At 38.8% G+C, this 15,113-nt stretch overlaps 1 protein-coding gene across 7 annotated transcripts in view; it reads right to left on the minus strand.

Moving 5' to 3' along the window:
• The window catches only part of CSMD3 (CUB and Sushi multiple domains 3), a 1,888,113-nt gene extending 1,878,435 nt beyond the window's left edge, over positions 1–9,678 (minus strand). For all 7 annotated transcript variants that reach the window (XM_077271102.1, XM_077271099.1, XM_077271098.1 and 4 more), the window contains exon 1: positions 9,338–9,678. In XM_077271102.1, coding sequence (XP_077127217.1) covers positions 9,338–9,500 — 163 coding nt within the window. In that variant the 5' untranslated portion in view covers positions 9,501–9,678. The remainder of the gene's footprint in view (positions 1–9,337) is intronic.
• Between the last annotated feature and the right edge of the window lie 5,435 nt (positions 9,679–15,113).

Below are 15,113 nucleotides of genomic sequence, written 5' to 3' on the forward strand. Positions count from 1 at the left end.
GTGCAAACAGTAAAGCGCTGCGAAATATGTTAGCGCTATATAAAAATAAAGATTATTATTATTCGCATTTATTTAGTCACCTATCTTTTTATTGTTAATCTATCAAACTCAGACTAGCAAAAGGGGAATAGGTGAATTCTCTGATGGGCCCCTGTTCAGGAGTGGGACCCCCCTATGTCCGCAGTAGTTGGCCCAATATACTTGATTTACTATGCACAGACATCAGCAACTCATCATTCATATAACTAACTACCCAGTTTATTATTATATAGAATCATTAGTTAATTTTGTGAATGAGGGTAATATAGTATGTTCATATAGCTGAACATTGGGCCTCAGAGTCAAGGTTACTTGTGGGTCCTTGGCACCCAATCTGACACTGCTATTATCTATCTGATATTATATCTATTTATCTATTATCTATCTATTATCTATCATCTATTATCTATCATCTATTATCTATCTATCGATCTATTATCTATCTCTATCTATATATTATCTGTTATCTATAGTATCTACCTTCTATCTATCTATCTATCTATCTATCTATCTATCTATCTATTATCTATCTATGTATCTATTATCTATCTCTCTCTCTATATCTATATATTATCTGTTATCTATCTTCTATCTATCTATTATCTATCTATCTATCTATCTATCTATCTATCTATCTATCTATCTATCTATCCATTATCTATATATTATCTATCATCTATCTATTATCTATCTATCCATCTATCTATTATCTATTTATTATCTATCAATATATCCATTATCTATCTATCTATCTATTTATCTATCTATCTATCTATCTATCTATCTATCTATCTATCTATCTATCTATCTATCGTATATCTATCTCTCATGTCTATTGATCTGTCTAACTACCTATCTATCCATCTATCTTTACTCATGTGATATATCCATGTCCGGCACTGTATTACGAGCAGACTGCATTAGTGAGAGCAGCAGCAGAGACGCAGGAGACGGACGGCTTTTCTATAGAACACTCGCACTGATACTGAGAACGGCTGACACCTGCTGGAAAGGATAAATAAAACTGTAACAAGAATGTCCAAGGACTGTTCCTTGGCTGGTCAGTAAGATAACCATCATTTTACACTCCGCCATGTTCTGCTTGCTCTTAAAAGGAAGTGGAATCATTTTGTTTAGAGAAAATCTTGATTTGTCTACAATCCATTTACATAGGAATACGATAAAATGCCTTCCAAGTATAAGGGACTTCAAGGATTAATGTAAGAATTGATCATTATCGCAATGCACGATACGATGCTGATGTTCAGGCTATTATATAAGCCTGGTATATAAAGTCTAACCTTACATTATGATGATGATGATGATGATTATTAATATTATTATATATTGTCATATCACTCCAAACCATGTTACAGCATGGATTCCACACTGTAGCAACATGCGCCTGGTGTCTCCATATTGTAGGGCCAAAAATGCATTATGGCCTTCATACACATTAGAATAAAATAGTCCAAAACTAAGTCACATGTTCTTTTGTATGGGGAATTCGGGGGAGAGATAGCAGTTGGCCAACAGCTGTCTAAAGTATGGGGCTCTTAGCTGCATGTGAACTCCTTTTTCTACACAGGCTTTTTGGACAAGCTGAAGGAGGCCTGCACAATCCTATTCTCCTTATGCTTCTCAGGAGAGAGACAGGGTCACAGTGTGTACACCACGCCTACACTTCAAAATTGTAAAATAGCAGTGTCAATAGATTACTTTGATTAATTATCAAAATGCAAAACGAATGAACAAGTGAGAAATCTAAATCAAATCAATATTTGGTGTCACCGCACTTTGCCTTCAAAACAGCATCAATTCTCAATTTTTCTAGGAACAGTTGAACAAAAACTGATGTTTTGTAGGATTTTAGTCAAGAGTAACCAATTATTTCAAACAAGTGACAATGATCATCACTTTTATACGTAGGTGGAAAAATAGTCATTAACTGATACAGAAATAGCTGTGTAGGAGGCTTGAAATTGGGTGAGGAGTAGTCACTCTCTACTCCAGAGGTAAGGTTATGGAAGACAGTTTCATGTCATAGGTCACACACCATGGAAATACTGAGCATATCAACAAGACACAAGGTAGTTATTCCCTCCCAGGCAAAGATTTCAAAGCAGACTGGTATTTCAAGATATACTGTTCAAGCTCTTCGAAGAAGGTCAAGAAAATAGGCAATGTTGGAGACCGTACACGCAGTGGTCAGCCAATGAAACTTATGAAGCAGATGAAAGACACATCGGGTTGGTTCCCTTTGAATTCAGCTCAGACCTGTCAGCAACCAGTGAGACCCAGCTAAACTCATCTGACTTTCGGAGAAGGCCAGAAGGCCAGCAGTGGTCTACATGGAAGAATGTCACCTAAAAGCTATACCGTTGAAATGGAATCAAGACCAAATGGTTCAACTACATATGAAAACAAGAATATAGATACATAAAAATGGCAGCGGGTGATCCATGGTGAGTCAGAATGTGAAATATATAGCTGTATCAGAAGGCAAAGGGCAGGAGAAAGGTACAATTGTGATGGTTTGCAGAAACAGTGAAGCAATTTTGAGGCTGCATTTCATTTCAATACTGAGAAATGCAAACATATAATTATCTATCATGAAATACTATCAAGGAAGCGTCTGATTGGTCGAAATTATTTCTACTGTAAGACGATAACCCCAAACATGCAGCCAATCTCATTAAGAACTATCTCAGCATAAAGAACAAAGTCCTAAAAGTGATGATATACGTAGGCCCCTCAGAGTCGTGATCTCAAAATTCTGGTGATTACATGATGTTTGGAAAAACCTTCCTACCGCTTTCCTTCAAAAACTATGCAAGTAAACCTAGAAGAACTGGTGTTATTTTGAATATATAGGGCGGTCACACCAAATATTGATTTCATTTAGATTTCTTTTTTGTTCATGCCCTTTGCATTTTGCTATCTGTTCATTTATTAATTCATATATGTTAAATATAATATGACAAAATATATACATCATACTATGCTCTGGCTCTCCATCAACTCTAAGAACCTAAGCCACCCAACAACCTAAGTTCCCGTGTTATATAACAGGATGGTGTGTATGGTGTACTAAAATACAAATCACATACTGTTTATCAAAATGAAAGTTCTTGTGAGCAGTGATTTGCTATTCAAAGATGGCCTGATAGATGACTCAGTACATGAGCATGTCAGCATTGTATCTATTGATTACAGATTTACAAGGTCTTGGAAATGACATATCCTTGGTGAAAACATGCTATAAGAAAGCTGTCCTTATATTTCAATAAACACATCAACGTTTTTATCCTCTTAATATATTGCAGTCATAACATTGTACAGCACTGTGTACGTACAATTGCTCATTTTGCCTTTCTACACAGTTAATTCTTCTCTTTTCTCGCTCTGTGTAGAAACAAAAGCCTCTTTTTCCTGCATGCTCCTCCCAGGGGTGTAACTACAACAGGTTCAGGGGTTGCAATTGCACCCGGGCCCTGGAGCCTAGGGGGGCCTAAAAGTCCCTTTGGCCTATGGAAAAAGACTATTGCTATTAAAGATTTTAAATATTTGAGGGCCCCATTGGAGCTTTCGCATCGGGGCCCATGAGTTTTCAAGTTATGCCACTGGCTCCTCCCTTCTGCCAGTGACTTTTTGCAGTGATGCAGGGAAAAGAGCCTTCCTGTTTCTACATAGACATTAGAAGAATTCAGCTAATCATTTTTGTAATCACGTGATGTCCTAGACCTAAAGGAGAAGAGAAGAATCAACTGTGCAGAAAGGCAAAATGAGCAATTGTAAGTGCACAGTGCTATATAATATGATGACTGCAATATATTAAGGGGATAAAAATTTTGATGGGAAGAGGAGGAAGGCTTTGTTAATATTCTGTGGCAGATTTATTAATTTTGTCTAAAAATTATATAGTGCAATCCTACACTAAACCGTTGGATAATACACCAGATTAATCAGGGTGGCTCATGTTCAATATTGTATTGTTCAGAAACGTAAGAGTTTTTTGTCTAAATTTGCACCACCTGTTGGCTGGATTACTTTTACCAAATTTCTTGAAAAATTTTGACACAAATTTTCACATCTTAAATCACACACCTTAGTAAATGGAGCACAAACAGTGTCCAGAACACTTGAATATGAAAATGAGTAGTTTTAACCTATTTACCTAATTTAATATGACTTTATTTAACATTTAATACACAACTTAATCATCTTCAAAGTGTTTTGTTTTTTTAATAAGAATATGCAGCTAAATTGTTATTGAATAGCTAAACTTTAAAGCAGATCCTTCTATTTTGTCAGCCAATAAAAAAGAAAGAATTGAATGATGGCTCAATTTGTTTCTTCACGTCATGCCATACTTTGCAGATATTGGGGGGGCCGTAACATGCATCATTGAAGATAATCATCACCAATAGTTTTTTTTAGATAGAATTATCAAAGATTTGAGAATACTGTGCAGCTAATGTAGGGAGTCGGGACATAAAATAGAAGCTGGGAAAAATTGTAAAAACAGAGGTCAACAAAAAATAATGAAAAGTTTATAAAGATTAGTGATGACTGATGAGCGAATATACTTGTTACTCGAGATTTCCCGAGCACGCTCGGGTGTCCTCCGAGTATATTTTAGTGCTCGGAGATTAAGTTTTCTTCGCCGCAGCTGGATGATTTACAGCTACTAGCCAGCTTTTTACATGTGGGGATTCCCTAGCAACCAGGCAACCCCCATATGTACTTAGCCTGGCTAATAGCTGTAAATCATTCAGCTGAGGCGATGAAAACTAAATCTCCGAACACTAAAAAATACTCGGAGGACACCCGAGCGAGTAACAAGTATATTCTCTCATCACTAATAAAGACCTGATGAAAACTAAATGGAATTTCCCAGAATCCTGACATCCTGAAATTACAGGACATGGTCTGTTTAACATCAATGAACATTCATTGGAAAACTATCTATTTTTACGCACATGTATCATTTCGACCAATGGTCTGTTCTTCAATGGTAGGGGACAAATACATTCTGCCGGTAGCATACTAAGGTTTCATGGTATCTGCTTAATCATTTCTTAAGAAATAGAACCTAATGATTTGAATAATAATAATCAAATGTGATTGTGAATTGTAATTGTGGGGTTGGACTTGGAATCTAGAGAGATCCAAATGGTTCATTTGGCCCATATAAAAAGACCAATACTATTAAAGACTCATTATAGTTGGAGGCCCCATTCGAGATCTTGCGTGGGAGACCTAGAGCTTCAAATTACGCCATTGTGTTGCAGCATATTGTATCGTTAGTATTTTAGAAGTAAAGATGGATAGATTGACTTGCAAAACTCAGGTCCATTGACAAGATCAGTAGAATCTGGCCACTATTTGGGATGCTCGCGAATCTCTTACCTGGTGGGATCCTCGCCATGGTGTTTGAATAGCTGGCCTGGCATGGTGTCACCTTTGTGGTCTGACAAACAGGTGACATCTTGCCAGCCTGGCTAAGCAAAAGTCAAGCCTTGGATCCAGGAACGTAAGAAATTCCTAAGCTTCCAGTCAAGTGGCCAAAGACTACTGACCAGGCAGAGTGACCAGTCCTGCAAATCAATCCACCCATTAATCATCTGAATCTTGGCCCACTTGAAGATCTAATGGGCCATAGTTCTGAGCTGATAGTCAGAACAACCTAAAGCAACATACTCATCCTGAAAAATATCCTCAATGTGCTGTCACAATACTTATTGGATTGTAAATCGTGATGCAGCAGTATGGTAATCTCTAAGGGATCTATGTGAACCAGGATCATCAAAGTATGCAGACTTTTAATGTTCAGAGGCCACTAATCTTTGGTCTTCAACTTTATAGGATGTTTGCATGACAATGACTTAAAGGTAGCTGTGGGTGGTTTTTGCATTTCCTTTCTCATATCCATTCAGTAGTTTGTAGGGGTAGCGGGCTTTGATGCTGGAGTTTAATAAGCCAGGAGATATTTTGCACAATTGATGAGATTCCCAATGAATGTAGAAGACATATAATGCTTTCTGATTTTACCCCCCTATGGGAAAATAGATGTAATTTTACTGATCGCCACTGTTTTCTCTTCTGAATCCTGAGCAGTGTGTTGCATTACATGCTTGCCTGCTATTCATAATACTGATTATTCTTCAGAGGGCAAGTCATTACCTTCATCTGAAATGGAGCACTCTCCTTTCTGGTTTTACTTCTGCACCGGTAAGGAATAATTCATAATATAAGACAGGTATTAGCATAAGTAGCAGCCGCCAATGTGTTTAAAATCGGTTTCCAAATCAAGTTCATCACAGCAAGAATGCATTCTGTTCTGTACTATCCATATTAACCAACACACTCCTGCACAGAGCACGCAATTTACTGGCCGAGCAGAAATACCATAGGAATTAATTAATAAACTGGAGAGCCTGGTTACATATTCATATCTCCAGAAATGGAAATAACACCAAGGAAGCAAACAGAAATATTACACTTGATAAATTACTAATGCCAGAGTTTTATGCACACATGCACTCAGCTATACAGCTATAGAACGCAGTGACATAGGTACATTAACAAACACACACATGTATATATTTATATATATATATATATATACGTACAGGATGTGTAAATATACATGCGTGTATATATATATATATATATATATATATATATATATATATATATATATACATATTATATAAGAATTCATATATATATATATATATATATATATATATATATATAGGGTACATATATATATGGGGTACATACATATATATATATATATATATATATAGAGAGAGAGAGAGAGAGAGAGAGAGAGAGAGAGAGAGAGAGCACCTATATATACTTGAGTGTACGTATGTAGGATAGATATATATATATATATATGTATATATATATAGTACATGTATATGTATATATATATATATATATACTGTATATGTATGTACACATATATATTCATAAATATATTTCATTTATATATGTATATATTTACAGAAAGAAGGGCATTAATATACTGTGTATGCTCACAATTATATATATATATATATACATATATATATATATATATATATATCTATATATATAGATATAGATATATATCTTGTTTATACACACATACTTATGCGTTCATATGCAGGGGTAATTATTGAGAGTCATATGTATGACTATACAGACTATTTATTTATACTATAGTATTCCAATATATTTCATAAGTGTTGGTAGGATTTTTATTTTTCTAAACGCCCCACTGCCCCTCCATGAATACCCCCCCCCACCAGAAGACATTGCTGAATACATAACCTTCTTCATCAGAGTTGATTACATTCTGAATATTCACATAATCCATTTGGTTGAAATTGACTCCCATTCTCCAGCACACCCCTCTCTGTGCCGCCCTGTTGCTCATTTCCCTTCCCGTTCCCCACAGTGTGCTCATCTCCATGTCTCATTTACACCACATTTCTCAGATCCCTCCTCCCCACCTGTTTTCTGCTTCCTAATTTCCCAAATTCCCATGCCATCCGCCTCTTTTTTTTTGTCCCTGGCACCCCTTCTCCTTTCCCTCAGACATCTCTGGTGCTGCCTTCAGCCATGTAATCACCCAATTTCACACTGATTGCACAAATCATGGCATTAATAAAACATATTATATATAAAAAAAGTAATAAACACAATAAAAAGGGAAAGGGGCTGAAATGCCATAAAGACCCCCCAGGTTTAGCAGTGATTTAGCCCTACACCCTATTTGGTATTTTGTAAATCAGATCCAAATATTGATTTCCCCATCAATCAACAGGTATCATTACAAGTTACTTTGTTCCAAGCATAAAACAAAAGTGACATTTTCCTTTAAAGCTCGTCTCCCAGACTGTTTCTTTTCGGTTTGAAAGATGCTGCCTCCTTGTGTCTTCAAATCACAGAGCAGCACTATAATCATCTGTTATAACAAGGTCCCTGCATTAGAAAAAGTCACCGGCAATTGAAAATGTCTAAAAGCCACAAAACGACAATGCATCATAAAAACCTCCTAAGCATAAAAGGTAAAAAAAAATCCATAAATGATTCCTCTAGAATTCCAGAGATATTTGCATGTTTCAATATTGAATCTAGATGATATTTTATCCTATAGATTCCAATTTTCGCAATGGGTAGAATTTCATTAAAAAAAAAAAATAAAATAAATAAAAAACGACAATTTATTGACTGCCTTCATTACATCTCCAGACCCGCATCAAAGCAAAAGCTTCCTGTAATTAGAAAGGAGATTAACATTCCAGGCATGCTACCTATCTTCAGATATAATGTCAGATAGCGTGCGATGGAGTCGCCCCCCCACCTCCCCAACCTCTGGACACATGAATGATCGTTTCCATTGCATGCGAATGGGACGGTGGGGTCCTCAAAGCCGCATTCACAATGGAGCTTGGGGAAAAAAAAAATTAAAAAAGCATCTTTAGAATCTTTAATCTAAAATGTCTCTTAAGTTGGACGATCTGGACCCTGGTCCTTCATCCTCTCCTGCCTGAGCTCCTGAACCTGCCTGCATACAAACCCTACAGTCTGGTGTGACAATGCTGTGTGCAGAGTTGCCATTGAATGAGAATATGAGCAGAATGGTGCACATAATGCCTTATTTGTTGGCCATTTGCAAGCCCCTTCCTGACACTCAATTCATTGGGTAGACTGATCAGTGTTAAGATTCAGAGCACAGATCCCCCCCACCACCCCTGATAGCTAAAACCAAATCCATATTCCCGAATTACACATATGAATTGGGTGACGTGACATTTCCCAGCACCTGTATCCTAGAACATGCAAACCCCACTGCCGGATCTGTCCCTGTGGCTCAATGTCAGGCGTGCTGCTGCTGCTGCTGCTCCTCTCCAGCCCATGTCCCGGTAACTAACAGAGCCATCCCTGTATTCCATCAGCAGCACCATATGCCCATTGCCTCTTTAGCAGCAGGATCATTACAGATCCTGTAGAACTTTGCACCAAGGGTTAACTCCAGCAGCACACATATGTGACAATCCTTAAGACAAGAAAAAAAGGATGAGACTGGAGAAGACACACAATAAGATGGTACAGGGAGGGGGTTCATTCTGCCCAGATCCTTCTATGAGTCTACTGCAAGGATCTGTATCCGGCAGCCCCAGCTTCAATCACTGCATTGAGCAGTGAATGCATCTGCCTGATTCCAGCAGCCTCAGCCTCAGCAGCAGTCACAGCCCTGCTTCATCCTACCAGCAGATGACTATGTGCATGTCCTTACCTCTCACACATGTAAGCATCAGTATAAAAACCAGGTAGCACCATGCCAATCCACTTTGCATTGCCATTTTCCTTAGACATAGGGAGTGCACAGGTCCACATTTAATACATCCCAAGTGCTCTGCTGTCTTCTGGGCTGGAGTGCAGGTGCAGATCGCTTTCATATTATCCTCTAAGATTCCCTAATCCTCCTCCTCCCTTCTTCTTCTTCTTCTTCTTCCTCTTCTTCTTCCTTTGGCCAAGGAGCAGCGCAGTTGTTGCTGTTGTTGGTCACAGCTCAGAGTGAATGGTGTTTCTGAGATACCAAAGCAACCTTGACGAGGACTCAACCATCTCTCCAACAGGGGCATCAAGATACTAGATCGTTTCTTCCCATTTCCCTCCTTCCTCTCCCTCCCTCCCTCCTCCTCCTCCTCCTCTCCCCGTAGCCAAATCCTAGATCAGGCTGGAGGAGTAGGCAAGGGGTTAAACAGAGCGCAATCGCGGGGCGCAAAAAAAAAGGATAATTAGCATGTGGCAATGGGGCAAAAGCAATGCAATGCAACAACTAGGAGGATCAATGCCACTTGGCACGGCTCCTCATCCACTACTGTAATAGATGCCTGGAATTTTCACTGACGCCTCAAGGAGAAACGCAGAAGATAATAAAAGCTATCAATTCTGCACTCGGAGCTGGAATCTATCCCGGCCCGCTGTTAATCTTTTTGCAAGGATTTAATAAAAATAAAAATAAAATTAAACAAAAAAAAAAAAAAGATAGGAACAAGTCTGAATGCAAAGTGGGTGGAGGGTACTGAGGAATATGCCAAAGGTGGATGAGTGGGCAAAAGTGGGGAGGTTAGAGGAACAGGCAAGAAGTTGCTTTAGTGGGACAGGAGCATATCAAATATTACAGTCTGTGCAGGTAAGGGTTAATACCCAGCAAAGAAAGAGCACTTGTGCCACCTACAGGCTGCCAGGCAATGATCAGTTAATATTTACCACCCTGATGGGGGAACCCAGGTCAGCCTGTTGCATTGATATACAGTGGGTGCCACATTTGGGAAGGTTGGAGGGGGGATCGTTACTGCAATTGGTGAAGGAGAGTGTAGATGGGATTTCTGCTCATTGCTGCACATCAACCGCCCACAATTATATATATATATATATATATATATATATATATATTTCCCCCCAGCGTACAAATCTGCAAGCTAATTATCCTTAGCCTGTCATATATAATTATACGTACAGGGCTACTTTTCCTCTGCAAAGTCGACCATAGCATCGCCACCTGTTTATTATGCGCCAGTGATCCGGGCAATAATTACAGAGCTTCTATGAATTTGTGACAAGGGGGAGGGTTAAGAAACATATACGTAATAAATAGGTGTTGTTATATGATCTTTAAAGAACAGGTAACACATTTCATATGTTTATGTAAAAAAAAGAATATATATATATATCTTTGTAAATATGTAGTAAAAAAAAAGTAAATGCAGGTAGTAAATAAATAAAAAATGTAGCAAATATAGTAAATATGTAGGTAACTATGTAAATAGCCCATCTTAGGACATCTGCATGGCATATATGTTTTTTTGTCCTACAGGGTTTCAGGGTTTGTCACCCAGATTCCTTATCTCTGTATAGGGTGATACAATCGTAGTTTATCTCATCATGGATTAGGTCAATAACACTCCGATCGGACTTTGATCAGAGTTTGATCGAATTCTCTAGGATGAGAAAATTGGAGCACACGGTGAGGAGAAGACAGAGAACCACATTTTCTCCATGTTTTTCATTGTGTGAGGACACAGAAATCGGACTGCAGTCAGATGACATCCGAGTGCAGTCCAATGTTTTTCACACACCCATAGACTTGAATGAATGAGCGTCATGCTATTTCAGAGTGAAATCATCATAGCATGCTGCAGTTTTTTCACTGACAGTGACAGAGCCCTCTGAATGACAGTTTTGTTTAGTTATATAGGTATAAGGAATCTTGAGACCACATGTATGACATTTTGGATCCTAAGTAGGCTGAGAATTCATAAAATTAGAGATTTGTAGTAGACATAATAGTTGTCATTCCATTTGATGTATCTAAACATTGGGAATATGACTAAATAGGATATTATTGTTATTTATTTATTAATTCCATTGTGCTGTACATGAGAAGGGGGTTGCATCAAAATACAAATATCACTTACAGTAAACAAACTAACAATAACAGACTGGTACAGAGGGGCGAGGACCCTGCCCTTGCGGGCTTACATTCTACAGGATTATGGGGAAGGAGACAGTAGGTCGGGGGTTGCAGTAGCTCCGATGGTGTTGAAGTGGCCGTGTGGTCACTACAGGTTCTAAGCTTCTTTGAAGAGGTGGGTTTTCAGGTTCCATCAGAAGGATCCAAATGTGGTGGATAACCGGATGTGTTGGGGCACAGAATTCCAGATGATGGGGGATATTCGGGAGAAGTCTTGGAGGCGATTGGGTGAGGAGCGAATAAGTGTGGAGGAGAGTAGGAGGTCTTGGGAGGACCGGGGGTTATGTGAGGGAAGATATTGAGAGATTAGTTCGGAAATATATAGAGGAGAAAGAATATGGATGGCTTTGTAGATCAGTGTTAGTAGTTTAAACTGGATATGCTGGGAAATTGGGAGCCAGTGAAGGGATTTGCAAAGAGGGGAAGCAGGAGTGTAGCAAGGCTAGAGATTAATTAGTCGGGCAGCAGATTTAAGGACGGACCAGAGAGGTGCGAGAGTGTTAGAAGGTAGGCCACAGAGGAGGATGTTGCAGTAGTCGAGGCGGGAGATGATTAGGGCATGCACAAGCATTTTGGTAGAGTGAGGGTTGAGGAATGGATGGATTCTGGAAATATTTTTGAGCTGGAGGCGACAGGAGGTGGCGAGAGCTTGGATGTGCGGTTTGAAGGACAGGGCACAGAAACTCCAAGGCAGCAGATTTATGGGACAGGGGAAAGTGTGATGCCATTTATTGTGATAGATAGATTGGGTAGGGAAGGCATGTGAGATGGAGGAAAGATAATGAGTTCAGATTTGGAGGAGGTAGTGTGGGAGTAGGAAATGCTAAATGTGTGGTTGGTAAGGTATGAGGAGATCCAGGATAGGCACCATTCATCATCCATCCATCCATTCATTCTGGAGATACGTCAAGGAGAAAAGTGTACTATTCAAATTAGAGGGTTGGTGTGAGATTTTTACAATAGCAATAACCTATCACATTATCCATTTCCACCAGTTGTGGTTGCAGTAACTTTGGCTTACACTTGAGAATAAGACATATATACAGCTCTGGCAAAAATTAAGAGACCATCACATCAAAACCCTGTCCATGGGCAGCCCAATCTCCAGACCTGAACACCACTGAAAACCTCTGGAATGTAATCAAGAGGATGATGGATAGTCACAAGCCATCAAACAAAGAACTGCTTACATTTTTGCGCCAGAAGCATTGTGAAAGACTGGTGGAAAGCATGCCAAGACGCATGAAAGCTGTGACTAAAAATCATGGTTATTCCACAAAATATTGATTTCTGAACTCTTCCTGAGTTAAAACATTAGTATTGTTGTTTCTAAATGATTATGAACTTGTTTTCTTTGCATTATTTGAGGTCTGAAAGCACTGTTGTTTGTTTTTTTGTAATTTGACCATTTCTCCTTTTCAGAAAAAAACCCCCGAAATTTATTGCTTGGAAATTCAGAGACTTGTTGTCAGACGTTTACAGAATAAAAGAACAATTTACATTTTACTGAAAAATATACCTATAAAGAGAAAAATCAGACAAACTGAACATTTTGCAGTGGTCTCTTAATTTTTGCCAGAGCTGTAGATAGAACTTTACATGGAAAATGTAACATAAAATGAGGTAGTTTGTGTCTCAGGGATAATTGATTTCTCTAAAAGCTAAAATATAATAGGGTTGAATAGTACTTAGCCTGACATTATGCCTGCTCACATGTTATTGTTGTATGTAAGATTCTTGAAGCCTCTTGATTCATGATATAAGTGGAATACAGACAACAAATGGCACAACTTCCTAGCTATACACCAGAACGTCTACACTAGAATATACACAGCATCTATCATGGGTATATCTAATACACTACCAGTTATAAACGATGGCCAACTCTTGAATGGTGCACGCCTAGACCAACAGATGGGTGGATTTTGACTTTCACTGGTTTCTCTGGTGTTCCTGTCATTGGTGTCCCATATATTACCATACATCTGCTCAAGGCTGTACCAGAGACATAGCTAGGGTTTTGGTTCAGGGGAGCCAAACATCTGAGTGGGCCCCTAACCAGCTAACCCTGATTACAACTGTGGTGATGCACCCTAATAGTGGATGTTGGAGAACCTCAGCAGATGACCGGGCTGTTACTGAAAATCTAATATATAATCTCTATACAAAGATCAACTCTGATGTTAACAAAATCGTTCACTTTTCCTGTCTTCTCCACCTGGCCCAGACCGACACTACAATTTATCCAGCCACGACTTCTCTGCAGAGATTACAGCAGAGACACATTTGACATCTCACATTTCCTGCACTGTCCCCATCTTTTCCCAATCTGCGCAAACTCCTCATCCTGCTGATACCCCAATGCTGAGCCGCTACTGCCGTATGTGTCCCTATTACTGCACCTACTGTGTGGCACAGTGTGTCTTTTAGATGGTAAAACAAACTCTCTGTAATATATTAATGCCGCTTGCAAGTGCACTATAAACCCCACACTATACAAAGACCCCACATTTTCTCCCACTCTTTATGATGGCCAACTCGCTCTAATCCCAAAACTGCATGATGGACCCCTAAATAGCCTCCATATAGTATAATGTACCAGATAGTTCTCAATATAGTTTAATTCACTCCCCATAGGCCTTCATATAACTTCATATATAATGCACTCCCCATAGACCGACACATAGTATAATGCACTCCTCATATGCCTACATATAGTATAATGCATTGCTCATACTCAGACTCTATATAGTATATGCACACCTCATAGGCAGACTCTATATAGTATAACGCACCCTCATAGGCAGACTCAACATAGTATAATACACCCACACAGGCCTGCATACAGTATAATGCACACCATATGCATTATATATATATAGTATAATGCACTCCTCATAAGCCTCTCTAGTATAATACACTCTTGATAGGCCTCTATAGAGTATAATGCACTCCTCATAAGCAGAGTCTATATAGTTAAATGCACTCCCCATAGGCAGATTCTATATAGTGTAATGCACTCCTCATAGGCCGATCTATATATGCAGACTAAATAAGCTTAATCTACATAGTATAATGCACTCCCCATACAGCAGACTCTATATAGCATAATTAACTCCCATAGGTAGACTCTGTGTAGTGTAAAGCACTACCCATAGGCAGACTCTATATATTTGAATACACTCCCTATAGGCAGACTCTATATATTATAATGTATTCCCCATAGGAAGACTGTATGTAGTATAAGGTACTCCCAAAAGGCAGATTTTTGTAGTGCAATGCACTCCCCATAGGCAGACTGTAGATAGTGTTATGAACCCCCACAAACCTCTATAGTATAATGCACTCCCCATAGGAAGACTCTATACAGTATAGTATAATACACTCCCCATAGGCAGACTGTATAAAGTATAATGCACTGCCATGGGCCTCTATAGTATAATGCACTCCCCATAAAATTAACAAATACATTATTCATCTCTCTTCCTTGTTCCCTCGCTGCTCCGAGCACCCACACATCTTAGGATAGCAG

This window comes from Ranitomeya variabilis, chromosome 6 (assembly GCF_051348905.1).
Source record: "Ranitomeya variabilis isolate aRanVar5 chromosome 6, aRanVar5.hap1, whole genome shotgun sequence".
Lineage (NCBI taxonomy): Eukaryota > Metazoa > Chordata > Amphibia > Anura > Dendrobatidae > Ranitomeya > Ranitomeya variabilis.